Source organism: Vombatus ursinus, unplaced genomic scaffold (genome assembly GCF_900497805.2).
Source record: "Vombatus ursinus unplaced genomic scaffold, bare-nosed wombat genome assembly UNPS02014781.1, whole genome shotgun sequence".
NCBI lineage: Eukaryota > Metazoa > Chordata > Mammalia > Diprotodontia > Vombatidae > Vombatus > Vombatus ursinus.
In genome coordinates this window covers 44,516,151-44,543,984 of record NW_020954559.1, presented here as the reverse complement: position 1 = coordinate 44,543,984, position 27,834 = coordinate 44,516,151, and the positions used below count along the sequence as shown (strand labels likewise).

At 39.2% G+C, this 27,834-nt stretch overlaps 1 protein-coding gene across 2 annotated transcripts in view; it reads right to left on the bottom strand.

Moving 5' to 3' along the window:
• LOC114046229 (UDP-glucuronic acid decarboxylase 1) overlaps positions 1 to 27,834 on the bottom strand; it is a 148,350-nt gene that overhangs the window by 30,975 nt on the left and 89,541 nt on the right. For both annotated transcript variants that reach the window (XM_027866470.1, XM_027866472.1), the window contains exons 7-10: positions 21,526 to 21,630; positions 19,293 to 19,352; positions 14,838 to 14,959; positions 3,256 to 3,375 (exon numbers count right to left, since the gene is read on the bottom strand). In XM_027866470.1, the coding sequence (XP_027722271.1) occupies positions 3,256 to 3,375; positions 14,838 to 14,959; positions 19,293 to 19,352; positions 21,526 to 21,630 (407 nt within the window). The remainder of the gene's footprint in view (positions 1 to 3,255; positions 3,376 to 14,837; positions 14,960 to 19,292; positions 19,353 to 21,525; positions 21,631 to 27,834) is intronic.

The following is a 27,834-nucleotide window of genomic DNA, read 5'->3' as shown; positions in this document are numbered from 1 at the left end:
CACCATGAAAAAAATTCATTTAATAAAGCAAAGAAAGTAATGGGTGTGTTATGTCTCACTTAGCAGGCAATTCAAGCAAAGGAGCATTACACATTTAACCCCAACCATATGACCAACATACAACTCTGAAAATGCAGCCTAAGAATCCTTAAACAACAGTCACTATTTTTGACAAGTCACTAATTATTGACAATAGTCATGGGTAAAAACTAGAAGAACAAGACAATCAGAAAAGCTGAAACCCCAATGGTTGAAAGAGCACTGTGGTAGAAATAGGCTATGATGCTGTCTAGGAAAGTCTCTGGAGAGAAGCATAGGAGAGCAGGAAGTAGATGAAAAAGAGTGGGGAAAATAGCCGAACATACTGTGAGAAGACACAGAGAAATGGGGTTGTGGAGGTGAGCATGGTTTATCAAACACAAACATAAATTAAAAACCTAATTCTAAGTTAAATGGCAAATTCCATACACTGATGATTCTCAACTCTCCTCTACCTTAGCCACCTATAAGAAGAGTCATAACCATGATTTCACTATGCCTCATAATTGTTCTTCCATGACCTAGAACTTGTGAAATTCTTCTGTGGGATCACAATGTGCTATACATCCATCTCTCCCTTGGCCTTATTCCTCAATCCCTCTTTCACCTTCACAATGACTTTTGGTCTCTCTGTATCACTTTCTTTTCTCCCAGTCTACCTCTTCCTCTTCTCTTTATATTCCTGATCAATTCAACTATCTCCTATTCCAGAATCCCTTGTGCCCTGGTCCTACTGTCAGTCAAACCTTAACAAACCCCAAATCTGGATTACTGACACATCTACCTTCTCTTCACTTACACAATATGTTGTTGAGAGTTGGTAGAGAAAGCCACCTAATAGTACCAACTGGACCCACAACAGATTTATCTCATCTCAATTGAGTCCTCACTGCTGCAAGGCAATACTTTTATTTTTCTATGATAATAACATTCTTCTCAGTGGTTATTATAAACTTTCTTTTCTCAATGACTCTATACCATTTCATTTCCCCTCTTTCTTTATTGTGAAAACACCTACACACCTCAAAATCTTTCCGTATCACCTCACTATTCTTTCTTCCTCTTCTATAGTCTTTGAGGAAGTATTCCCACTTTTCCTTGCCAAATGCAAGCTCTACGTGTTATTAATTTCATCTCTTTCCATATCTTCCAAGAGCTTGTCTCCTTGATCATTCCCCTTTTCTCCCACCTTTAATCACTTCTTTATCTACTAGCTTCCCTTCCCTAATGGGTACAAACAAGCCCAGGTCTCATTTTTCCTTAAAAAGTCTTTACTTGAGCCTGCCACCCCCTCAAACTATTATCTTACATCCTCCTGCTTTTCATAGACTACACATCATCTTCCATGTCTATACTTTCATACCAGCTACCTCCCAGTTTTAGAATATGTTCATTCCTAATATCTACTTCTTACAAACCTTGCTTCAGCGCTCAAGTGCCACTTTCTCAAGGAGGCCTTTTCTGAACACTCCACCCCTCCAGCCCAAGAAGTCTGTTCTTTCCCTTCTAAAATCACTTCCTATTTATTTACTTTTCAGTGGATATGTTGCCTATTTTCAGTAGAATGTAAAGCTCCTTGAATGCAGGGACTACTTAGCTTTTATCTTTATATCCCTAGCCCCCAGCATTAGTGTCCTAATGAATGTACTGAATAAGAAGTTTTAGAGTCAAAATTTGAACCCAGATCCTCTGCTCTTTCCATTACAACTCCCTCCCTCCATGTTAACTGTATTTATGACATCCCTGTAATAAACTACAAGTTCCATCAAGGCAGGAAATGTGACTTTTAAAATTCTGTATCTCTCCCAGCACCTGTCCCAGTACTTTGCACATAGTAGGTACCTAACCAATATTAGCTGAATGAATAAATCTTCATGATGACCTAAAATACGCTGAGTTGGAGGCACATAATCTAATAAAAACCAAGGCAGCGCTTGATTAGCAACATGTGAAATAGCCTATGGAAATTTTAGGATGAAGGCTGGCTTAGTCTTTCCACCTCTTTATACTGTCAGCTGATGTATGTGCTCAGAAAAGGCAGACTAATTTTAAATTTATCTAAGCAAGATCCAATTAGGAACATAAACTTGCTGCAAACACATTTGTGTGATACATTTATTCACAAATTTGAATTATGCATACCAGTGCTAACACTCATGGATATGGATAATTGAGATTTGAGAGTGAATATATATGAATACATATATACATAAGAGATAATGTGTTAGAGCAAGAAGTTTTTGGTTTTCTGACTTTCAGACTTTAGGTGAATGGCTGTCTCTGTTCTATAGAAAACCTTTCTTCCTGCCAAGTATCTGTGACGCCATTGGAACAGCTCATCACATGCTATAATCCGCCCCCCTTCCAGCAACCATGCTGATTGACATCCCACCTCCCCACTACCCCATTATCTGCAATCCACTCATGATAACAGGTGTTGGAAACCAATCAGGTGAAATCTCACCCCACCCAAGGTTCTTCCACATTGTACTTATTCTCTTGGGTGGGACCACCCTCTAGTCTTGCACCAAAGAACTAGGAAAAGTGGCAGAGCTTTTTTCGACCTTGGTACCAGGGTAGGAGTACACCTGAATCTCTCTTTCTACTCCTGCCAAAGCTAATGATTCTTTACTCAAGGCCAAGACCCTATATATCCACTATACCTGTGCCTTTCCCTTTAATGTTACTTTCTATGTACTCTGTATTTAAACTGTAGATACCAATTATGTATACGTTGTCTCGTCATTCCACCTCACCCCCAATTAGAATGCAAACTCCTTGAGAAAAGTGACTACTTCAGCTTTTTTATTTCTACCTCCAGAGCAATGCACAGTGCCTAGGACAAGCACTCATTAAATGCCTGAATCTCTTAGATAAAGACATTCCAATGCATCCTCGTCCCTTCTTTCTTTGTCCAGCTATCTTAAAGTAACATCTTCCTATGTGTCCATAATAAAAAGACTACAGGTTTCAGTATTTATTACTAGTTGGTTTGCTTCTGTGGAAAACACTAAATCCTCTCAAATCAGCTACAATGGATGAGAATTTGCTTAATTATGCACCAAGGTGTACAATTTTTCAGGGATATCTAGCTTTAATTTAAAATTTCTTTTCCTCTCTCCAGTGTGGGTTAAATTCCAAATAGAGGCTTTATAGTGATTTAAAAGCTTTAACTTACAAAAGTTCAAAGCGAAGAATAATGTTGCAAATACTTACTGTGAGAGGCTCTCCTTGGAGAGCTTGCAAAATGAAGTTACTGACAACTCGGCCGTCATTCATATGCATCCGTGGCCCAAAAGTATTGAATATTCTAGCAACTCGCACTTCAACCCCTTCCTAAAACGAAGAGAGTGAGAAAAAGCAGTATTATGTTTAACTTTCTCATCTGTATTCTTGGTAAGGGCAAAACAAAAGGAGTAGGGGGACGGAGCACTATCTCTTTCTAGGAACAATAAGATTTATTTTAAATTTTGTTATAGTAAAAAGCCTTATCTAACACACTATCTTCTTTTCTTCGCATATATCCTTCGACACTCTCAAAGGTTTTAAACGTGAAGATAATCAAATCTGACAGCTTTCTTACTCTTCTTAACCTTTCTATTGTTTTAGATACTGTGAACGAGTCTGTCTCCTTCCTTCCCATGTTTTTAAGCATTGCACGTTATAGACAGCTTCTTTACAGGTCCATCAGCTCTCCTACTCGCCCACACATTAACTGTGGTATGCCCTGAGGCTGCCCTGGATTCTCTGTTTATTTCTTTTCTACACCCACTGCAGGGAAATCAACTCACATGGCTTAATAATCACCTGGATATCTTTTGGATCTATATCTCTAGTCCTAAACTTTTCATGCTCTCTCTCCGATTATCTATTTCTAGCCATCAACAGGATAGTTTCTCTTAGGACCATTACCTAAAATAGAACACATGAATAATACTAACAATCACCATTCACGTTTATGTAATACTTTATGGCCTACAAAATGCTGCCTCCAGATATAAGCTCTATTGTTTGGCATTTATGGCCCTTCCTAACTTGGCCCCTTTCTGTCTTTCCAGTTTTCTTACACATCACTCTCCCACAAACACCCTATGATCTAGCCACACTGGCCTACTTACAGTTTACCCAACACAATAATCTATGGCCCATCTCTTCTCTGTGCCTTTCCACTGGCTGCTCTCCAGGTTGGAATGCTCTGCCTTCTCATTTCATCGTTTGGTTTTCTGACTTACAACTTAGCTCATCATACCTTTGGTAGAAGGCCCTTCTTTCCCCTCCAGCTACTGCTACCTTTCCCCGTCTTGGTTTCTCTTGTTTTCCTTCAGTTCTCAGCTCAAGGGCCATCTTTTACATAAATTCAGGGAAAGTTGGGGTTCAAATCCAGCCTCTGACACATGTTCACTGAGTAATCTTTGGAAAATGATTTAACCTCTCACTGCCCCAGGTAATTCTCTGAAGACTATAAGTTGCTAAACATTTATTGATCTGCATGGGTAAATGGAGTTTACTCATTGTAGTTCCCTACACAAATGAAATTACAGGTCTTGTATCTATCACACTCACATATGTGTATATATATGTAGCATAAACACACAGGCATGTGTGCATGTATGTATAGCAAACCATTCCAGTATCTTTGCCAAGAAAACCCCAAATGGTGTTATGTAGAGTTGGACATGACTAAAAACAAACAACTGAACACACACAAATGCATATGCATATATAAAATATCACCACTTTTAATCACTATTTTACAGAAGTTACAAGAGGTTAAGCGATTTCCCCAAAGTTGCATTATTATAAGTGGTAAATTCAGCACATGAAACCAAGCTTTTTCTGGCTTTCAGGTCAATGCTCTTTCTACTTCCTCCAACTCATTAGCTTCTCTAAACACATCGCCCTTCCCAGATTCTGGAAGATCAAAAGCACTAGTGTCCTCTTGGCCTGTGCTTACCTATTATTCCTGGGGTCATCTTAGACTTCTTTCTGTTTAATAGCACCAAGTTTATATTACTAATACCACTTTATATGTGCCTAGTACTTTAGAGTTTCAAAGTGCTCTCTTATAAATCATCTTACGATTCTTACAGCAAGGCAGGGACACTCATGTTGCAAATGAGTAAGATAAGGCCCAGGGGGCAGCTAGGTGGCGCAGTGGATAGAGCACCAGCCCTGGAGTCATGAGGACCTGAGTTCAAATCTGGCCTCAGACCAAAAACGTGATACTTCCTAGCTGTGTGACCCTGGGCAAGTCACTTAACTCCAACTGCCAAAAAAATTAAAAAAATAAAAAAGTGACATGCCCAGGGACACATCTTTAAGAAGTAAAAGAGTTGGGAGTGATGTCCAATAAACCTGGTCCAATGTTCTTTGCTATCCTCCACTACCTTAGCAATTATTCAGATCTACATCTTTCTCTTAATTTCCATGACCATAACTCTAGCCCAAGCCCTAACCACCTCATGCATAGCCTCTTTTCCCTACTCTTTGCTGATATAAAGTTCCCCAGTACTACCTGGTTTAGAAGAGTACCAGGACCCAAGAACAAAGTGCTTAGCACTGTCTCTGCTAGCCTCCCCGGCCGTAGCTATTGCTTGCTCCAAGGTGTGGGAGGCAATACTCTTATATATGTTAAAGGACAGCCTGCATCCCTGCCCCAGGCCCCCAGAAAGAGGAATTTGGCTGTAAAACTCATCTAGGTTCTCTCTCTTCCTTGGCATGCCTGGGATAAGTGGTGAACTTGATACATATTTGCTGAATACATGCATTTTAGTAGGATTTTCCTGGCTGAAGAAGAAGCTGCTAATTCAGATTGGGCTTTCTTCCTTGTCCTCTCCAGACTCCTTCTAGTTCACTTCTAGGATAGAGGCTCACTCAGCTATCAAGCTTGGAAATCCCAATCTACAGGGGCTCCATCCTCCTTTGCCTTTTCCCTCACCTCTTTTTCTATTCTGACATAGAGCTTCAGAAAGTTTCCTCTGGGGGCAGCTAGATGGCACAGTGGATAGAGCACCAGCTCTCAAGTCAGAAGGACCTGAGTTCAAATCAGGCCTCAGACCAAACACTAGTTGTGTGACCCTGGGCTTAACTCCAATTGCCTAAAAAAAAAAGAAAAAAGTTTCCTCTGGTAACCTTGAGCAGTAACCCCAGGGGCATCTATCCAAGAGTGGACCCCTAGGACCAAATAAAATAACAATTTGGGAAGCGGGGGGGGGGGTACTTCTTCTGGGGATCCCTACCCAGCTCAGGGATGCAGGGGAGACTAACTGGGTTTGACAGTCAGGTTCCTCTCTCTGAGAGATTGTAAGGAGGCCGGCAGTCCTTTGAAGCAATTGGGAAGGCCGTTTTCCTTACCTTGTGGAACTCCAGGTGCAGCCAGCAACAGCAGCAGCAAGGGAGTCTAACACAGCCAGATAGCTGTGCGTGGGATGGTGAAGAAGCTGCTGATACTATTTCTGTTGTTTCTGAAGAGCCAGCAAGGCTTAAGCTGTGACTACAGAGCTAAGAGGACAACTGTTGGCAGCACCCAGTTTTTACACAAAGCAGACTTGGGGGAAAAGGTCTAGCCTACATATGGATGAGAGATGGTACCTTCACGACTAAAATGTTCTTGAAAGCACAATGAAAAGGTCTCTAGACAAAGTTTCATTACACCCTGCTGGCTAAGGTTTTTAATTTTGGGCAAGTTACTTCTTTCTAGGCCTCGGTTTCTTCATCCATAAAAATGGCTGGAGTGGAGGAAAAAAGTGGAAACAGGGCTGAAAGTGGAGTCATAGCACTTGCCTAAAATAGAATCCAAATTCTGCCCCTCACTACCTGAGTGACCTTGGGCAAGTGAGAGCTATGGTTCCTACCTGTAAAATGAAAAGATTAAACTAAATTACCTCTAAGACTCCTCCAAGTCCTATGTTATATATACCCTGCCTGTAGGTGCTGTTACTATTTCCTTTCTCCAGGTTAAAAAAAAAAAGGAACCATGAGGTTAAATGACTTGGGTAAAGTGACACAGGTCCTGCAGCAGTATTCAAACTCAGGTCTTTCTGATTCCAAGTCCAGCACTTTATTCACTATAATATGCAGCTTCCCTATCAATTTAACAAACAAAAATCCACATTGTTTTTTTTTCAGAGACTGCATAAATTTCAGCCTAAAGCCCAGGCAGTATTACAAATTTTTAGAGTTTTAGTTTATGAAGTTTTAAAGTCCTTGTGTTTATTGTATTTCTTCCCTTAGATTGTAAACTCCTTGAAAGCCAAGACCTTAAAGCTACTTAAAAAAAATCTCTCTATTTATTTATACACACACACACACACACACGCACACATACACACACTCTTCACAGCACAGAATATACTGTTGTCTTGCTGGGTACTCAAATGTTGATGACTAAGGCTTGTGGTTTTATTTGTAGCCTAGAAACAAATAAACTCTTTCCCTACTGAACAAGTCAGAGAAGATATAAAAAAGGGGCTAGAGATGGTGATCTCAATAGAAAATAACTCAAAAGTCACCAACTTCAGTTTTATTAATAGAACGGGGGAAGGATACACAGAAATGGGCAGTGAACGCAGCTTTATTCTAGGAATAGAATATAAAATCTCAGCAAGTTTACACAAATCAAACCAGTGTGCCTGACAGAATAAAAGTCATACCAAGCTCCTGTGAAGTCTGCAACAAATCAAGCTTAGCACTGTTACAGGCTCCTGGATCTACAGCTAGAAAGGATGTCAGAGGCCACGTGGGCGAACATTTTCATTTTTTTTTTATAGATGAGGAAACTGAGGTCCAAGGTCACAAAAGTATTCCCTTCCCATCACAGTCCAGGGATTTAGGGAAGGGAGAGAGACTAGATGGGTTTTTACAGTCAGATTCCTCTCTCTGAGAGACTGCAGTAGGGAGGCAAGCAGTCCCTTGAAGCAACTGAGATTTGAACTCAGGTCCTATCATTCAGAATGAGAATGGAACTCACGTCTTCCTGATTCTTAGTCTAGCATTCTAGTCCACTATATCACCTAGCTTTATGAATGTTATCATAACTACCCAAGAAATTCTTCAAAGCATATTGCCTAGTGATAAATATTTCCTAATAATAAATCACATTTATAGGCCAATTTACTACATTCACTAGTAGATGTTGCCTTATATGAAAAATTCATCACTGCACAGCCAACCTGGTTGGATAGACTGAATTAAGTTAGGCTGGTTCTCTATATAGGCACATTCTAAGTCTTTTCAACTTGAAAGGCCCTGTCAGAGTTTGCATTCCACTGCCACAGCCTTCTAAGGCCCAAGGTCATCTCCACACTATGATAAGACTTGAGAGGAAGATGTCAGGGCATAGTCTCAAACTTACTGTTACCAAACCTTACTACTACTACCACCACCATCACTACCACCACCACTACTGCTACTACTACTACTACTACTACTACTACTACCACCACCACCACCACCACCACCACCACCACTCTGCTAGGCAAAGGGTTTTACATGTTATTTCATTTGATCCTCACAACAAACCTGGGAGGTAGGTGCTATTATGCTCCCCATTTTCTTAAGAGAAAGAGCTTAAGTGATTTGTCCAGGGTTACACAGCTAGTAAGTGTCTGCAGGAGGATTTGAATTCAAGTCTACCTAACTCTAAGTCTAATACTCTATCCACTGCACCATCTAACTGACTGACAGAAAAAAAAATCTTCAAAAATAAAAGAACATTTCCCCTTTTTGGCCTCTGTTCTCTCTGGAGAAGGATAGGGCCTAAAGTAGAGGAGGCTGAATCCTTCAGTGAGCTCTGAGACTTAAGAAACAGGTGACTGCGGTCTTGCCTTAACCTCATGTTATTGTGATACTCTCTGGTCCTCATTCTTCCTCAAGGACAGGAGGCAAGGAGATCAGCACTTTAAGGATAGTTGTTGTCGCTGAGTAGTTTTTCAGTCACGTCCAACTCTTTGTGGCCCCATTTGAGGTTTTCTTGACAAAGACACTGGAGTGGTTTGACATTTCCTTCTCCAGTTCATTTTACAGGTGAGGAAACTGAGGCAAACAGGGTTAAGTGACTTACCCAGGGTCACACAGCTAGTAAGTATCTGAGGCCAGATCTCAACTCAGGAAGATGAGTCTTCCTGAATCCATGCCCAGGACTGTCTAACTGCCCTATACATCAAGACCAGTGGGCTTTTTAAAATTTTGATTTAAGATTCTAAAATGGCAAATCTCTTTTCAACAGGTGTAGTAGAATCAGCTTGGTTTTTCTGAGAATGCAGGCTTTCAGAGGAACATTTTATCACTGAGGTTAGAACATCTCAATATTAAATTCTATATGTGGAACAGAAATACAGGCCTGAAGCTGCCTCATATTTCCTGTCCATTTAAAATCTCTTGAACTTATTATGTCAAGAAGAGCCCAGATTTTCAGGGCTCAGTTTGGAAACCATTTAACCTCAAAACTATCTTCCTAGTTTCTACTCACTCAAATTAGAATCTTCCCTCTGAATGGCCTGGTGACTTCAATGCATTTTTCTCATCTTCTCTGCTCTACCAATTTGATTTTCTGAGTTTAAGAGATTATCCCCTCTTTTTAAAGAACAATATTTATTGATAACTTTTTATTTTCACATCACTTATATTTCCTATTGTATCCTTCCCTGTACCCTCTCCCAGAGGGTCACCCCTAATAAGAATAAAGAGAAAAAAAATTCCGTAAAACTAATCAATATACTAAAAAAGCAGGACATTTTATGTAGAAAATAAAAAAAAGATTTTCATTTACAATATTATTTTACTGGCATAAATTTAAGTTAAAAAAACTTCTAATAATTGCTTTAATTAAAAAAAAAAGAAAAGAAAAATGATTTAAGAAAAAACAAAATGACCCGCCCCCAAAGTGTTATTTTTGTTTTAGCTCAATGGTTAGGGAGTGGTAGTGTTTAGGAAGTCAAGACTACAGGTTGGATGCCAGGTGGATTAGTTACATTCATAAAGCGGGAATGTGTTTCCAGGCCACCAGATATACCCATGGGCTGTGGGGTCACCAGAAGAAATGACTGGGTAGGTAAAGGTAATAATGATGATATAACGATAACAACAGCCAGAATTTATATAGCACTTTAAGGTTTGCAAGTACTTTATAATTATCTAATTTTAAGCTCACAATAACCCTGGGAGGTAGTTACTATTTATTATCCTCATTATTTACAGATGAGGAAACTGAGGCAGAGAGAAGTTAAGTGATCTGGCCAGGGTAACACAGTAAGCGTCTGAAGCAGGAATGGAACTCACATCTTCCTGATTCTTAGTCTAGCATTCTAGTCCACTATATCACCTAGCTTTATGAATGTTATCATAACTACCCAAGAAATTCTTCAAAGCATATCGCCTAGTGATAAATATTTCCTAATAATAAATCACATTTATAGGCCAATTTAAAGCAGTAAAACCCATTTCTTAGAACTCTTGGAATTAATTCTATAATGCTGAGCTGACAACTCTATTCAATTTTTCCTTGTTGTTTCTCAATTCTAAACCTTCTGGCAAAAATAAATGAAAAAAAAAATCAAAACCTAACTACTCCAGAATCATACCTCAAAACCTATGTTCTACAGTGGCAAACCCCCTACTGACTACAACGCTGGTAAATTTGAGTCTATAAGTCAGTAATTCAGGAGGCTCACAGCTGAATCACTGTTACTAATAACTAGCTTTCACTTTTGGGTTCTGTGGCTACGTACCATTGTGGGGATAAGATGAGTCACTGGCATCTCACTCCAGACATCACTTTTTTTTTTATTTAATCAAGGGAAAAATAAATAAATAGTCAATGTCTGAAAGAAGGGTATGCAATTGTCAGGTCACCCAGAAAAACAGCAACTTGAAAATAAGATGGACAATTAGTCTTCCCCATAGCGCTGATACACATAACTTCAGGGACGCTTATTCTATCAAGTAAACTTTCTAAAACTGTTCCTGCCCTTCCTTCAGATTGTCACTTATTGGTTAAGTTTCTTGTAGTGGATGTAACTCTTATGAAAAAGTCAAGGGGAAACAAAAAGCCAATTAGCTATAAGGGATACAATTTTGGCTTCTGAAAGAGATTGAAAAAATTAGGTCTTTCAGAATAGTAACTACACTTTGATGATGTTTGGCCAAGACGATATGGGGAGATTTCGGTATCCTCCTTCCCATGCCTACTGCTCCCAATTGAATATAGGCACATGCAGCAGATCTGGGTGAGCTGAGATAAGCCATAATAACTTGTAACATAGTTAGCCTAAGCTAACTTAAATTCACTCATTTAATAAGTATTTTTAAATACTTACTATATGCCAGGCACTGTCCTAGGTACTGGGGTTATAAAGGCAAAGAAATAAAAATATTTCTGCCACACAAGCAGCTTACATTCTAATGGGGGGGAGGGCAATAAGTAAATATGAAATATAACAGAAGTAGATTGAGATGTGTAAATTTTTTTGACATATTCAATGCAGGAATGTGCTTTGCTCGACTATGCGTATTCAAAAAACAAAACAAGTTTTATCTTTCCTTTTTTTCAATGAGAGGGCAGAAGAACACAGGAGAGAGAGAAGGTGGATTTTTATACATGGAAACAAACTTAAAAAACTGAAAACAAATTTTTAAATAAACCCTAAATATAACAGGGCATTTTGGGGGAGAGGGGGCAGAGAAAAAAAAACTATTAACTGAAAATATCAAAGCATATCAGCCAGCTCTAAATTAGCAACTGGGAGGAAGGAGGGGATCAGAAAAGGCCTTGTTCAGAAGAAAGCCCAATGGGTAACATGGCTGGTCTTCTTGACAGAAAGAACTGCAGATTGTCTCATCTTGGGTTTGTTTAAAGTAAAGCAGCCCTGTACATCATTTAGAGGGTTCTACAATAAAACAAGGGCTTGTGTCCTGGCAGAGATAGCAGCCGAAGAGGGTCCCCATGTACAAATGACATGCCTATGCTTCAGAATAATCCAGAGATGTGAGAACTGGACATCTAGAACAAAAAAGCTCCAATGACAATTGGTTTACCACTGAACTAGTGCTTCTTTCTTGATCTTTTTTTCTTTAAACTGAAGTCATCACGACCTACGGAACGCTTTCACCTTTCACCTATCATCAGATGAACACTTTCTGTGTTCTAAGTCTAAGACTAGAACAAGGGCCAAAAATAACCTAGTAGAGGAGCCAGCCACTGCCTTTTTGATTAAAACTTCAATGCTAAGAGTAGCAGATGGTATTTCCAGGGCAACTTTGTTATGAATATGCAGGCTATGGGCCAGTTACTCTGGGGATAGTCAAAATTATTGTGGCTGCCACACATAGACGATTCTGATTTCTTTAGATGTTAGGTACATTCTAAATCCCTACCCTACCCCTTCCACACACACACACACACACACACACACACACACACACGCACACTGAACACATGCCTCATTACTCTGCAATGACCTAATTCAGATGTTCTAGGCAAACGTGTAGGGGAGTGAGAGGCAAGAGTCTAGCAACAGCTCTGGCCATAACTACAGTATCCATGTAGTTATGATAGATACGTTATCCATTATCATGGATATGACACTATCCAGGAGACTTTGGGAAAAATAATTTTTTCTCACTAAGCCTGTTTCTTAAACTATCCATAATTACAGTAGCCATGAGACCTTGGGGAAAGATTGTTTCTTCATCTATATAGTTGGGGGTGGGGTGATGGGGGGGAGGGAGGTCAGACTAGATAGCCAATCTAATTCAATAAGCATTTATTCCTTTTTGTTTTGTTTTTTGGTGAGGCAACTGGGGTTAAGTGACTTGCCCAGAGTCACACATCTAGTGAGTGTTATATGTCTGAGGTCACATTTGAACTCAGGTCCTCCTGACTCAGGGCTGGTGCTCTATCCACTGCGCCACCTAGCTATCCCGCAATAAGCATTTATTAAGAGCCTAATCTGTCTAAGTTAGGTGGTATAGTTGAAAGAATGCCAGGCCTGGAGTCAGGAAGATTCATCAGACCTCAGACACTTACTAGCTGTGTGACCCTGGGGCAAGTTACTTAACCTTGTTTGTCTCAATCTCCTCATCTATAAAATGAGCTAGAGAAGGAAATGGCAAACCACTTCAATATCTTTGCCAAGAAAACCCCAAATGAGGTCATAAAGAATTGGGCATGACTGAAAAACAAATCAACAACATGTATAAGGTACTAGAGATATGAAGACAAAAATGAAATTACTCCTGCCCTCAAGGATCTGCCATTCTATTGCAGGGAAATACAGCATGTACTCAGGTAAGTAAATAAAAAATACCTGCAAAGTAATTTTGAAGGGGATGGGGTGTGTAGGAGAGTAAGAATCTCTACAGTCTCTCCCAGCCTTAATATTCTGGGATACTGAGGTAAGATAATTTGAATCTGAAGAATCATTGAGCAAGGTAACAACATAATCAATAATGATAGTAAATGACATTTATGGGTATAGGGGCCGGACCTGTGGGTTGTTTTTTATTTGTTTAGGGTTCCCCGCCCCCCACTGCAGTACCCTGAGGGCAGCTTGTGTTTAGTTTTTTGTGTTTGTATCCCCAGTACTCACCACAGTACCCTGTATATGTTAGGTGTTAAATAACTATCTGCTGAATTAAACTGGCAAAAAAAAAAAAACCAATCAAGTGCATCCTATGTGCCAGGCACTGTGCTAAGTGCTGGGCATACAAACAACAGGTCAGTTCTCTTAAATCTCTTTCAACCTTAAATCTATCCTCCTATGAAGAGTCAATTCATTCTGGCCCAAAAGTTTAGTGTCGTTGTCTAAATACCAATCTCCAAGGGGTATAAACAATCACAATGCTTCATCTATCTTTAATCTGATATGTCTGGAAGTACCTTTTGAGGCAAGATTCACTCATTGTAAAGAGGTTTCTGAGATGAAAAAAAATGTGTATAAAAAAGGAAATAAAGCTACATAATTTGGATTTGAGATTTCTCTGCATACACTCATTTGGCATTACCTACCAGGCTGTATAGCATCAATGGTAAAAGGTGCAAGCATGCCAATGAGTTCTGGTTCTAAGTAACAACATCAAGGGAAGACACTTCAGCCCCAAGGCTATAAACAACTATTCAGAGCTCTGAAACTCGAGTGAGACTGTTGGCATCAAAGCAAATTTCAAAGACATGGAGGAGGCTAAGGAAGGGCATAAGGCTTGGAAGGCGAGGAAGCCAGCACATCCCATTCACAAAAGCCCGCAGTTTGCTGCTGCGATTCTCAAGCACTCTGTAACCCGATTAGACTCGGCTGGCTATGAAGGGGCAAGTGAAAACACACAAAAAAATTTACAAAGTTCATCTGACATACTTTCCCAGTTCTCACCTTAACATCTAGGTTCATTAGAAAAAAAAAATCCACGTTTCCTTTTGATCACATTCAAAGGGACAAAGGAATAGCTCATTTCTCCCAAAGTCTGGGAAAGGTGCAGGCATATTAAATAAATAAATAAACAGATGAATAAATAAATAAATAAAGACACCCACCACCTTTGCAGTCCCAGCCCATTAAATATGATGAACGAAAGTCACAGGGGGAAAAATAATGTTTCAAAACTGATCAGGAGAACCCATAGCATTCAAATACCAACATGAAAAAACACCTTTTCTACCACAGACGAAATTCATATCACGTGTTCACCCCCAGAAGATCAGTTTCTTAAACTAAACATGATGTAAATGATACACACTTAGTAAATAAAATAAATACCAAATGAATAAAACAAGTATTAAAAAGTACTGTGGAAAACCAAGGGCATACCTGCTTCATGTAGGCATAACACATGGTCTCCGCCACACGCTTTCCTTCATCATAACAAGCTCTAGGTCCAATTGGATTTACATGCCCCCAGTAATCTTCACTCTGGGGATGGACTTCTGGATCTATTGGAGAAAAATATAGGACTAGTTTTTCTTGCTCCTCATTTCAAGGCAAATTCACATTGAAAAGGGGAGAATGTGGAAGATGACCAAGGTATTACATTTTTATATTGAAACTGATTTGAAGTATAAGGAAGACATAAGCAGGATTAGAATATTGGAGGAATAGGATAGTGCAAACAAGTTTAGGGTGGTCTAGTAAGAACTCCTTCCCCTTGGATACAATTTCTACATTCCGGAATGTGGGTAAATGTGTGAAATATTTTAATGGGGACCTGAAGTAAATTATTTCATAAAAGGTTTTTTTTCTTTTGTTTTGGGTAACATGAATAATCATGCCCTAATTTATTCATCTTGTATACTTGATTTTGTATATTTTTCTATGCTTTTCACTCTTCTAAAAGCTCTGCCAAGAAAGCTAAACTTCTATGTGAGAATAAATAATCACAAATGCTATGTTTTTCATGGAGTTTAATTTCCATCTAAAATGATCACATAAAAAAAATTTTCTGATGTCTTTGTGTTCAAGACCTACTCAAAGGTAGTTATCTACAAGTATAATGTAAAGAATGCTGGACTTGGAATCAGAAGATCAGAGTTCGAGTTACAGTGTCTCCACTTGCTATTTGTATGCTGTTAGCCAAACTAGCTTGAGTCTCAGTTTCTTAACTGGTAAATGGGAATAAAATAAAACAAAAATGAAAACAAATTTGCAATCTTCCTTGTCAGGGCATCATGAGACTCAAATCGGAATGAATGTAAAAATGTTCTGATGCATGTCAGAAGGAAACCAAAAACCAGCCCTCAGTAACAACTGATGCTTGAACAATCATCAATGTACCATATATCAAATATTAAGAGAGACTATGTTATTATTTATATTATTTATTTAGATGGACAGGAAAACATTAAAGACACTTATTGAGGGGGTATCATTGGAGCACAAAAGAACACCTAGGGACAAGTTTTTCATTCCACAATTAAATACCAATTATAACCTTTGAATACATCAGGGGAAAACACAATGTCATAACACTAAGGTACAAATCAGATCTTACCCCTACGAAATAAGTTTTCATAGAGAGAAAGGACTCCATGTATAGGAAACAAAACAGGAACAATTTTAGTTGGTTTCTCAGAAGGATGAAGACAAACACAATTATGCTGAAGGCCTGGCCTACCTGTACAGAATAGCCCTCATGTATCATGCAGTAGGAGCCAATTAATTCTATCATTGGCATCAATGTCAGAAAAGTTCCTGGTGAAAGGTATCTGTGCATCCCAGAATAACCAAGTAGTAAAAGATCATGTTACAAAGAACAATCCCAAGTACCTGAGGAATATTTCCTCGTGTACTCAAGATTTCTCTATTCCAGATAAATGCTGCCAACATGAAAGATTCATTTACAAGATAGTTTTCCATGTTATTTATGGTTCAAATAAAGGTTTACAAGCAAAGGAGCACATGGCCACATAAAGATCTCAAAACAACAGTCTTATCTAGCTTTCTGAGATACTACATACAAAAGATATACTATACATAATATTTAGGAAAGCTTTTTTTTTTTTAAATTAAGTATGAAATGGAACAGCTGGTGAATTTTAGAAAATGTATTGCTTCCATAATCTCATGGAAAACAAACTCCCATCAAATATGCTATTCAAGTGAAAAGGGAAGGTGGGGAACATGGGCTTTGTGAGGATGCTATCTTGGATAGGACAAGGGAGGTCCCTTCATATTTTAATCTTTTAAGACAGTGCTCAGCCCATGCGACATACTAGCTTGGAATGAAGAGCACAGTCCTTGAACACGGGGTTTTAAGATATCTTGTTGCCTTTGAGGCTGAGGAAGAAAACACCTGACAATTTAAAGGGAGAGCAGTCAGTCATTTCTGCATTTGTCCAAACAGGACAGGCGATGTTTCAACGTTTCTTCACAGATGAGAAGGGAAGAAGGAAAGATAAAATAAGGGCAAGGTGAGAAAAGGTATATGAGTGAAGACAGAACATTTCAGGGTCTCATCTGTGCCATAAATTCCCAAGAAGCAAATCAAGAAAGAATTGGGGTATGATTTCCTTAAGCCTCTGAGAAAAAGCTAAGAATGTTCTTTCTCTGGGTTTTAAAACAATAAAAATATACACAGACTTGATTTTTGGGGGGTGGGGTAGGTGGATTACTGTTTAGGTAGCAAAGGTCTTACACATCCCAGATTTCATCCCAGACGTACCCTGGATTTCCTTATCTTCTCCCCATGTAGCATCTGTATAGTTTCTCAATACATCGTCCAGAGTAGCACCATGACATACATACCGCAGACTTTCAGTCTCACACTAAACCTAAACTGAATTGCTTCTGATATTCAATACCCTGCACGTATGCAGTGCTTAATGTGAATATTTTGCAATGCCATGATATCAATGGTGTGGGTCTTCCATCCACTGATGCAGGTTGCACTCCTCTATACGCTAGGAAATAAACTCTTTGTGAGTTGTTATGGTCAAAATAATTCATCACCTTTGAAACTAACATAGTGATGAGCCGCTCTAAATAGCTAATCTGGTCCCTGGATGACAGACACACAGTCTGTTGCTAGGTTCATACCTGAAACCCTTCCAGCTTAGGAGAAGCAGTTAAATGCTTTCCCCTGATGTACCCTTTGGGAACCCAGGGTCACTTCCACACACATAACGAGGAGACATCAGTGGAGGACAGAATGGAGAATAATTTTACTCTGATAGTCTTTCTATTACATATATTACTGTTGTGACAATGGTAGGCCTGGGGAAATATTGATGAGAATGCTGCTAGAGGGTAAAATAGTTTTACGAGAGAGATTTTTGGGATATGCAATCTATGGAAGGTTCTTTTGGACATCTTAGAGCACATAAGGGGCAGCTAGGTGGCACAGCAGATAGAGTGCTGGGGAGCAAGTCAAGAGTCAGGAAGACTCATCTTCCTGAGTTCAAGTCTGGCCTCAGACACCTACTAGCTGTGTGACCCTGGGCAAGTCACTTAACTTTGTTTGTCTCAGTTTCCTCATCTGTAAAATGAGCTGGAGAAGGAAATAGTAAACCACTCCAGCATCTCTGCCAAGAAAATCCAAATGGGGTCAGGAAGAGTCAGATATGACTGAAACAAATGAACAACAGGAAACACTTTTTAAAAGCAGTTGATTTATTTCTCCTTGGAGCTGAGTTTTAATTCTTCCTCCTCTGCCAAAATCAATCAAACAATCAATTGTTCATTTATGGAAAAAGAACATTTTAGGAAAAGATGCTGAGAAAAGAGATGTACTGGACCCAGGGATGTGGTAGGTGCTAGTGAAGTCCAAAATAAGGGAGAAAGGAATACTTTGTATTCCTCTGTATGGCAGGAAATTGGAAGGACAAAGTCAATATTAAGGCTGGGAAGGTGAAGGCATTAGGCTTCTGGATAAAATGATGCTGACTATTGTCCGGTCCATGCCAATGCCCACTGGTTAAAAGGCTACTAAGAGAGACAAAGCGGAGTCAGATTCATTGCCTGAAAATGGATCCAGGTTCTCCCATTCTACTCATGAAGGTGATTTTTAAGGGCTAATCCCCACTATTTTTAGGTTCTCACTCAACAAGTAAAGACATTCAACCTGTCCATTCTGTTTCTCTTTGGGTCTCCTCTTTTCTTTATCTTTTTTACTGCATTCCAGAATTCAGTCAAAGCAACAATAAAAGGGTACAAGTAGGGAGAGTTAGGGGATAGATGTAATAAGAAAAGGGTGCAGCAGGAGAAGAGAGACTTAGAGATAAAGGATTCCTGAGAAGCTGTGGGCATAAACATTCTCCTGCTTTCCATCCCACAGCAGGCTCCGTGCTCATCCAGGCCCTTGGGGATGGTGAAATCTACACTGGGGATAGTCTAGCAGACCCATTTTTAAATCAGGCCCTTTCTGGCCGCAAGACAAATTTTTTTTTAAGGCAATTGGGGTTAAGTGACTTGCCCAGGGTCACACAGCTAGTAAGTGTCAAGTGTTTGGTCCGAGACCGGATTTGAACTCAGGTCCTCCTGACTTCAGGGCCAGTGCTCCATCCACCGCGCCACCTAGCTGCCCCCTGCAGCAAGACTATTTCTGGAGTGACTGTTAAACCTTCAAAGCCTCTTATCTATTTACCAAATAAATGCTTACTTATCTGTGACCAATGATAACACTGATAAAACAGTAATAGAAAATGCAGGTTCCATCCTTCTGAAATGAAATTTTAGAGTTCCACCTTAGCATTCTCCTACCAAAGTTTTTATAAAGTTCTGGTGGGGGGATGGCCCCCATTAACCCCAAGTGACAAGTTGCCACTGCCTTACCTCCGTATACTTCCGAGGTGGAGGCCAGAAGAAGACGTGCTCCAACACGTTTCGCCAATCCTACAAATGTGAACATGTAAAAGGATCACTATGGATTTTGACATGACAGGGCAGGATACCCACTCTAGAAACATTAAAATAAGCATTTTTTATACTGAAATCAAGGAAATGCTGGTCCTATCACAAAGTGCATATATTTCAGTGTCAGGCTGCAAAGAGATCATATAGCCAAATCAAAAAGGTTCCATCTGAAGACAGGGTGGTGGTGGTTCAGTAGAAGTGAAGGCCATGTTGGGAGGGGGCACGCCCTATTTACTAGCCTTGCCTCGGAAGCAAAAACTCTTGTTTATTTATTAATAATTACATCCATCTAGAACTCAATGTCCTGCTCTTGGAAATAACATGTAACCCAATATCAGTGTTGGGATATTAAGGCTCACATTCTTGATGAACAGCTCCTAATTCAGAGGTAACAGTCTTATGCTGCATGCTAGGCTCAGGATGATAATGCACAGAAGAGGCTGGGGCAGCTCTACCATTCCACTATTGAGCAGACAGGGGAGTAGACAGAGGAAATCATGTCATATTCTCTGATCTACCTGGCTCCTGTGGCAGGGGCTGATAACTCCTGCTCAAATTCCTTTTTTCAAACAGAAAGATGAAGTTAAAAAACAAAACAGAACAAAAACTCTTCTCTATTTTCCAAGTGAACTCCATTTCCTGAGTTAGTCATTAAAAAAAAAGCTAGCTTTTTTTTTAGCTGACAAAGTTCTATTTTCTTCTGGCTACACAGGGCGCTGACTTGAAGGGGAAACTCGTTTAGAGAAATCACCAGAAACTCACATTAACTAAACCTAATATAAAAAATTTAATCTTTTATCTAGAGAAATCAAGGTCCGTTTTTCCCTGACTGCTCTTAGCATCCTCCTCACCCTTCCTCTGAAATCAAACCTCACTATTGTAGTACAATGAAAACATTGTTACTTTTTTGAAGCAGAGGGCCTAGGCCCAAATCTAATTCTGCCATTTGCTACCTATGGAACCTTGGGCAAGTCACTTGACCTCATTTGGACTAGAGGACTGGAAATGTATTATGTACTTATATCTGATTTGTCAATACTTTCGTAACTTGTAATTTACCTTTCCCCCCAAATACTTTAATAAAAGAAAACTAGAATTAAGGAATTTTGTTTTGTAGCTACTTAGCAAACCCTAGTTTTTGAAACCTTTTATGTGTTTAAAAACAGAAAAGCATCAGCACCAACAATCCTTCTGTAATAACTTAATTATCTAATAACTAGAACATTAATTCTCTAATAACTTAAATAATATTCATTGATACATTAATAATATAACCAGGCACACTGAGAAGTATATGTGACCTCACAAAAATGCTAACTTCATCTTTCTCCCATAACAAACATCATCAACATCACCATTAAGGGTACTTTACCTCTACTATGAATCCTGTGGCTTAGTCTAGAGTCAGGTAATACAGATCAGTTTCAACCTACCTAACAATCAGACAGTTTCTCCTCCCCCGCTTTAAATAATCCCCATTTAACACCCACACACCCATGGCACTGTGTCAATCTAGATCTGAAGCTCAAAGTCATGAGTGCTTCTTTGTAAATTCTTAAGATGGAAGGCATGGGACTCATTTCTGGCACTGGATAATTTCTCTAATGACCCATGGAATTGTAGAGGGGAAAGCGATGGCTGAGACTACAGGACACCTGTGGAGGCAGCTCCCAAATACAGACACTTGCTTTTAGAATGCTGGCCAGCTGCTCTACCGTAAAAATGGTTACTCAGTGAGAAAGACACTGCAGTAACGTAATGGTCCAGGGACTGCATTAGAACTAAAGAAGTCCTAGCTGATAAGCCAGCAGCCAAGACAGCCAACTACCATGGTATTGGAATGCTCCCTTCCTAAGCTACAACATAAGGGAAGCCATTCCAAGCCTGAGATAAATGACCAGTGCAAGAGCACATGATGTGTATTCATATCTTCTTAAGTAAATACATATTCTTTTTTTTTTTTTTTAAGTGAGGCAATTGGGGTTAAGTGACTTGCCCAGGGTCACACAGCTAGGAAGTATCATATGTCTGAGGCCGCATCTGAACTCAGGTCTTCTTGACTTCAGGGCTGGTACTCTACTCACTGCACCACCTAGCTGCCCCGTACATAAATATTCTTGATAAAAGAAACAAGGAATGAATTTCAACTTACCCAACATATTTAATGTCCCGATTGTGTTGGTCTTCAATGTCTTGATAGGATTGTACATGTAGTTTGGAGGAGAAGCAGGAGATGCTAGATGATAAATCTGGTCCACTATGAGAGACAGAATGATGAAAGCATGATTTCCAGAGACCTATAAAAATCTCAAGATTTTACAACAAAGGCACCATTGAGTTGGTTAATCCCTTTGTCAAGATTGTACTTTCTAATATCTTATTAGTCATAAAAATAACTGTGTTTAGAGTGATATTTTAAACAAGCAAGCAAATGTCACCAACTAAAGATTATTGAATCTGCCAGAGTTTTAAAAGCCTTGTTTTTCTGAAATTGAAGCCAAATGGATAATTTGGGGGTTTTCTGATTGAGTAATCTTAAAGCCAGGTGAGGAGAAGTGCTTGAAACAGAAAGAACACTGATTTTCCAGGCACAGTAATGGTCACTTGTATATAAAGGAAAGTGTGTTTTCAATTTGTGAAGAAAAAGGGACAAGCAAAAAGACATAAAAAGGAAAAAAAATAGTCTTTTATTTAATTTAAATGGATTCTGTACATGAAAGGGGAGACTTTGAGATCACTGTTGGGAGATAGGATGACTTGCAAAACTATAAATGCTAAGGCTATTTTAATTCTGATGTTTTCTACCGTTTTATTTGCTTTGTATCCTATCAGTTTATTGCTAAAATAAATCACCCACTACCAAGGATCAGAAGTAATTCCTAGCACATATCAGCTAGGATTTTGCTGACCAAATTTCTTTGAGTGTGTATAATGACATTGATACAAATATCTTTATATGATGTATTCCTTCAACAACAGTGGCATCTGATTCAAATCGAAAGGAATCCCCACTGCCACATGATGACTTAGAAAACCACAAATTAATATTATCTGTGTTGTATTATATTTTCATATAGTTTGTTCAACATTTCCCAGTTAACATTTTAGTCTAGTTCCTGGAGGCACTTGGAAGCTTTGCTGGCTAGTTTCAGCAGCAGACTGTGAGTTTGACACCTCTGATCTTTCCCTATTTCCACTAACTGCATCACCATTTCTCACTCTCTTATAACATCAGAAGTATCTTGGGTTCTGCTTTCTCCTTCACTCCTTATTACCCCTTACTGATATCTGTGAACTCTTTCACAATCTCTCAAATCTATTCCTCACCTCTCCCCCCTCCAGACCCCACCAATCATCACCTCTTGAGTCAAACCTCTCAATATTTCACCCCTGGACTATGCAACCCTAACTGGCCCACCTGCCTCTAGTCTTTCTCTTCTAATATTCATCTTAAATAACACTACCAAATTAGGCCTCCCAAGGCACAGCATAGCTCTGATCAAATTACTTCAAAATCACAGACTCAGAGGTGGAAGGGACTCTGAAAGGTCATCTAGTCCAACAACCCCTCCCTCCTCACTTTGCTGATGAGGAAACTGGTCCATAGAAATTAAGATAGCAAGTAGCAGGGCCAAAATTTGAACTCAGGTCCTCCAACTACAAAGCCAGAGTTTCTTCCATTGCACCAAGGCTCCCTACTGCTATAATGAATAAAGGTCCAAACATTTTAGGCTTGTGCTTACGGCTATGCTACCTTGTCGGTTTACCTTTCTAAACTCTAAACACTGCTACCCCTGACCCTTTGCCATTCCACAAAGAGAAGTCTCAGGCTTTCCTACTCCTGCTCCTCATCACCTCCATCTCATCTACCCCTGTTTCTTCCAATTGCTCTATTACTTTCAGGTTACAATATACAGTATGTCTCCAAAGTCTTACTGCAGTTTTAATACATTAAAATTTAAAACTGCACTAAGACTTTGGGGATGCCCTGTAGAAATGGCAATTTCCATGAAAAGAAAAATGACATTAAATTCACTGAAACATATTCACCTTCTCTCCCTCTTTCCCTCACATAATAATCAACTAAAAAATCACAACCTACTTCTAAAAATACTCTTAATCTCTGAAATTGCTTTGCAAATAAATATAGTGTTTTTTTGGGATTTGAGGTTCAATGCTTAAAAACACATCTCTTGCCACAGCAATGATCACCATATGCCAACCGTTTATCCGCAGATAACAGAGAAAATAATAGCTCCACAGCCAGAATGCAGGTTTCTATCGTGTCTTTTCTGTTTTCTCTGTTTATTACCTTCTATCTTAGTTTCCTGGTAATAGTATATTAAATTACATTTTACATTCTGAGAAAAAACTGGCAGATATGACTGCTGAGCCACTGTCAGTGATCTCTGAAATATATGGAGAATTAGAAAGGTTACCGCAAGCTTGGAGAAGGGCAAATGTCTAGCTTTTCAAAAAAAAAAGCAAGAGGCAGGAGTCTGCAAAATTGTCAGCCAGTGACTTTGACTTCTAAATATAAGTATGTACGGATTAATTTTACATATATACCTATTTGTGTTTAATGATACCCATCTCTAGGGTGGAGCAATGGGGAGGGAAGAAAAAAAAGAAAAAAAGAAACATGATAACTTTATTATATACTTAAAAGGAACAGCAAGTGGTACACAATAGATTTGCAGTTTCATGTTCAATTATCTTTTTTATTCTACTGTGTTATGGAAATGTGTGTTTTATTCCATAAATTAAAAATAAAATAGACTTAATAAAAAATTGAAAAAGAAAAAAGAAAATATTATTAAAGGGATGGCTTGTGAACATTTAGATAAGGAAGCACTGATGAATAAAAATCTGCATGACTTTGTCCAAAACAGGCAGGGTCCTAAGGAGGGCAGTGCTACTAGGGTTTTAATTTCTGAGACCACTCACAGTCTTTCAGCAGTGTAGAAATAACAGAGCTTAACATCTAGTAGGGTTCATTCTTTCCCTATCTATATATACCTTCCCTAGTAACTGAGGAAAGCTTTTGTGCCATTTGTTTCATGCTGGGCATAGCTTGCGGTATTTGCAGTAGCTGCAAAAATCCCTAGTTATAACTGAGGACAGACAGGCTGTACTGGACTCCCCTCCTTTCCTTCTGTGCTATGTGGCTAGACTAGGAAGATAAGGGGAATGCTATTGACATGGTACACTTAGAATTCAGCCAAGCGTTTGACAAAGCTTGCCATGTTATCCCTGTGGGCAAAATGGAGGTGGTGTAGGCTGGTTAAGAGTGACTTTTGGGTCTGGAAATTCAATTGGTTAGGTGAATTTGAATGAGTTGAATTTTCAAATTGAAAAAGTAGTCATTAATTAGTTGATGTCAAATTAGAGGGTGGTCTCTCCTGGAACATCTGAAGGATCTATCTTTGATCCTATGCTCTTTACCATTTTTTATCAATTAGTAATAGGATGAAAGCACAGATGACATGCTTGTCAAATTTGCAAATGACACAAAGTTAGGAGGGGTAGCTAACATACCGGATATGCGAATCAAGATTCAGAAAGAACCTGACAGGCTAGAATGACAAACTGAATAAAATAAAATGAAAGAGGGATAAAAGTCAAAGTTCTACATTTAGATGAATAAATCCATCTTCAAAAGTATAAGATGTTAGATATGTGGCTAGACAGACATCCTAAAGAAAAATGTGGGGGGGGAGGGGTTCAATGGGAAAGCTCCGTAGTATGATTTAGCAGCCCAAAGAGCGAATGTTATCCTAAGTTACAAGCAGAAGAACTTAGTATACAGAATGAAGGAGGTTAATATATCACTATATCATATCTTGGTCAGACCACATCTATAATACTTGGTACGGTTCTGGATACCACATTTTGGAAATGATACAGGTGAGCTACAGTTTACCCAAGAGAGGGTAAAGACAATGGTCAAAGGATGGAAGAATATGCCATGTGTATCAGCTGAAGCAACTCACTGGTTAGGCAGTACAAGAAACTTAAGAGACATGATAATTGTGTTCAGATGGCTAAATGGGTAAAAAAGGGAGTAGACTTCACTCCTAGGACTCATCTTCACCTATTGCCATGCTAATTAAGCCATGGAGTACTTAACTTTTGCATGTCTCAGACCCTGGAGTCCCCACTACCCTGAGCAGGGATTGTCTTAGTCACTCAAGGCCCAAGCTCCAGCTTTGCTTCACTTCACTTCACACAGATTTCTCACAGCCACCATACATATCCTTTGACTCTTCTCAACCGCCTACACCCCTCTACCTACTTTCTGTTCAAATCTATTATCATTGCTCCTAGACAAAGTATGTCAGTTTTCTCCACTCACGCCTATCTTTGTGACTTTCCAAATTAATTTATACCTCCCTGGTCAACACTCCTTTATACGTGTTATCAACTCTTAAAATGTAACCTCTTAGAGGGTGAAAAGTCTTTTCTTTTTGTATTTGCATCTCTGGGGATTGGCTCAGAATAAGTGCTTAATTAATGCCTTGCTTTTTGTTCAATCAGTATTTGGCTAGGAGGCAGAAGTAGGGGCAACCTCCCAGCTGAGCGGGAGATTTAAAACTAATTTATTGAAAAACTTTCTAACAATTAAATTGTCCAAAAATGAAGTAGACTGCCTCTATTGAGTTTCCTCCAGTTGGAGATCTCAGGGAAGAGGCTGGAAGAACCATTTTAGAGGGAGGTTGTATGGTTGCATGAAAGAAGACTTCTTAAACTTTTTCTACTCCAGAGCCACAGTTTAAGAAGAATAGTTGGATTCCAAGGTGTCTTCAGATATTTGTATTCTATGATTTTGGGGGTTGACTTCACTGATTGTTTGACAAACACCCAGTGAGTCAATAAACATAATTCTTTAATTATGCTAAGGGTTGGGGCGATGGGCCTGTTCTCATTCAGCGAGGTTGGTCCCCAAACAACAAGCACAGTTGGTACCATACCAAAAAAAGCATCTCATCTGACAGGGCTCATGGCGTGCTGGCGTAGCCCTCAAGTACCCAGGTTACATCCAAACTACAGTGAGGCATCCTGGACATAGATAGCCTGAAAGCCATACTGGTGGCCTTGATATAATGAAAAGGCTTGAGAAAACCTCTGCTAAGTGGGGTGGAACTTTTATGGAGGATTTACAGAATTGTAAACAACTATAACAAACAAGCTATGTACAACATAAATTGCAGATAATCTTAGAGAAAAGACCCTAAGATTAAGAAGAACTGGGAAAAGCTTCTTGGAGAAGGTGGGACTTCAGCTGGGCCATGTGATTATATAGAAAAATATACTTGAGAATAGGTCTTCAGGGTTACATGACCACAAGAACCTGATGAGGTAGGCCCACAATTCCTGAATTCACCAGTGTACCTAGGAGTTTGGCATCTGAGAGAGCAAGGCTCAGATTTTCTTCCATTGGCAGCATCTGTTAAGTGTATCTTGGCCTTTATGAATACTCTTCTCAATTCTTTAGGTCAACATTTCCAAACCATGTTTCATGGAATTCTGGTGCTTGGTGCAAAAATTTTGATGTTCAATGCATTTTTAACCTCTAAGATATTTACTATGAAGTTGTGTATGTACCAAAACTTTTCTTATGTCAAACTCTTTTCGATCTATCACTTAAAAAAACTTAATTTTCTCAATTTTGATCTAAAAATTTCAGGAACTTTTCTTTATTATGGTTTTCCCATCCTCCTAGCACCCATACACCAACTTTATAAGATCTCTTGTCTCAGGCTGCTATTAGGGCTGGAAGGCACAGTTGATTTCACATAAACCAACCACCTCATTTTCCTTATTGGAAGCTGAGGCTCAGAGACCTTTGGCAACTTCCCCAAGCTCATACAGTGAATGAGTGTCAGAGCCCAGGTCTTCATACTAACAGGACCACAGGTTCATCTAGACCTCAGAGGTCATCAACTCCCTCACTTTAATCAGCTTTGGAAAATGAATTCCAGAGAGTTTAAGTGACACGCCCAAGGTCATACAGGTAGGAAACTGAAGAGCCACAACTGTGTTCTTTTCATTATGCCACACTGCCATAATATATTTTGAGCCCAATATTCTTCTGTGGTCAAATTAGTTGGGGAAGTGATGCTCAAATGTGTTATAGTTATACAGACAAAAATCAACAGGTCTACAATTTTTTTTTAAAGAAAAACAGCTAGTACATTCGATATGCTCATTACCTCACGCTGGCTGGAATTACCAGAAGGATGTTGAAAAGTCAAAGCTGAAGACAAAGATTCTGGATAAGGCTGATTACATGGATACAAATTTTAATAAACTTAAAATCAAAAGAAAGACTTCACTATATTTTAAATTGGCAATGCCAAGGTTTTGTTTGGATCCATTTACTCCTCCTCTAGAGATCTGTGAACCGTGAAATATGACAGAGCTCTTAAACTACCACTCTAGACTAAACAAAGAGCAGAAC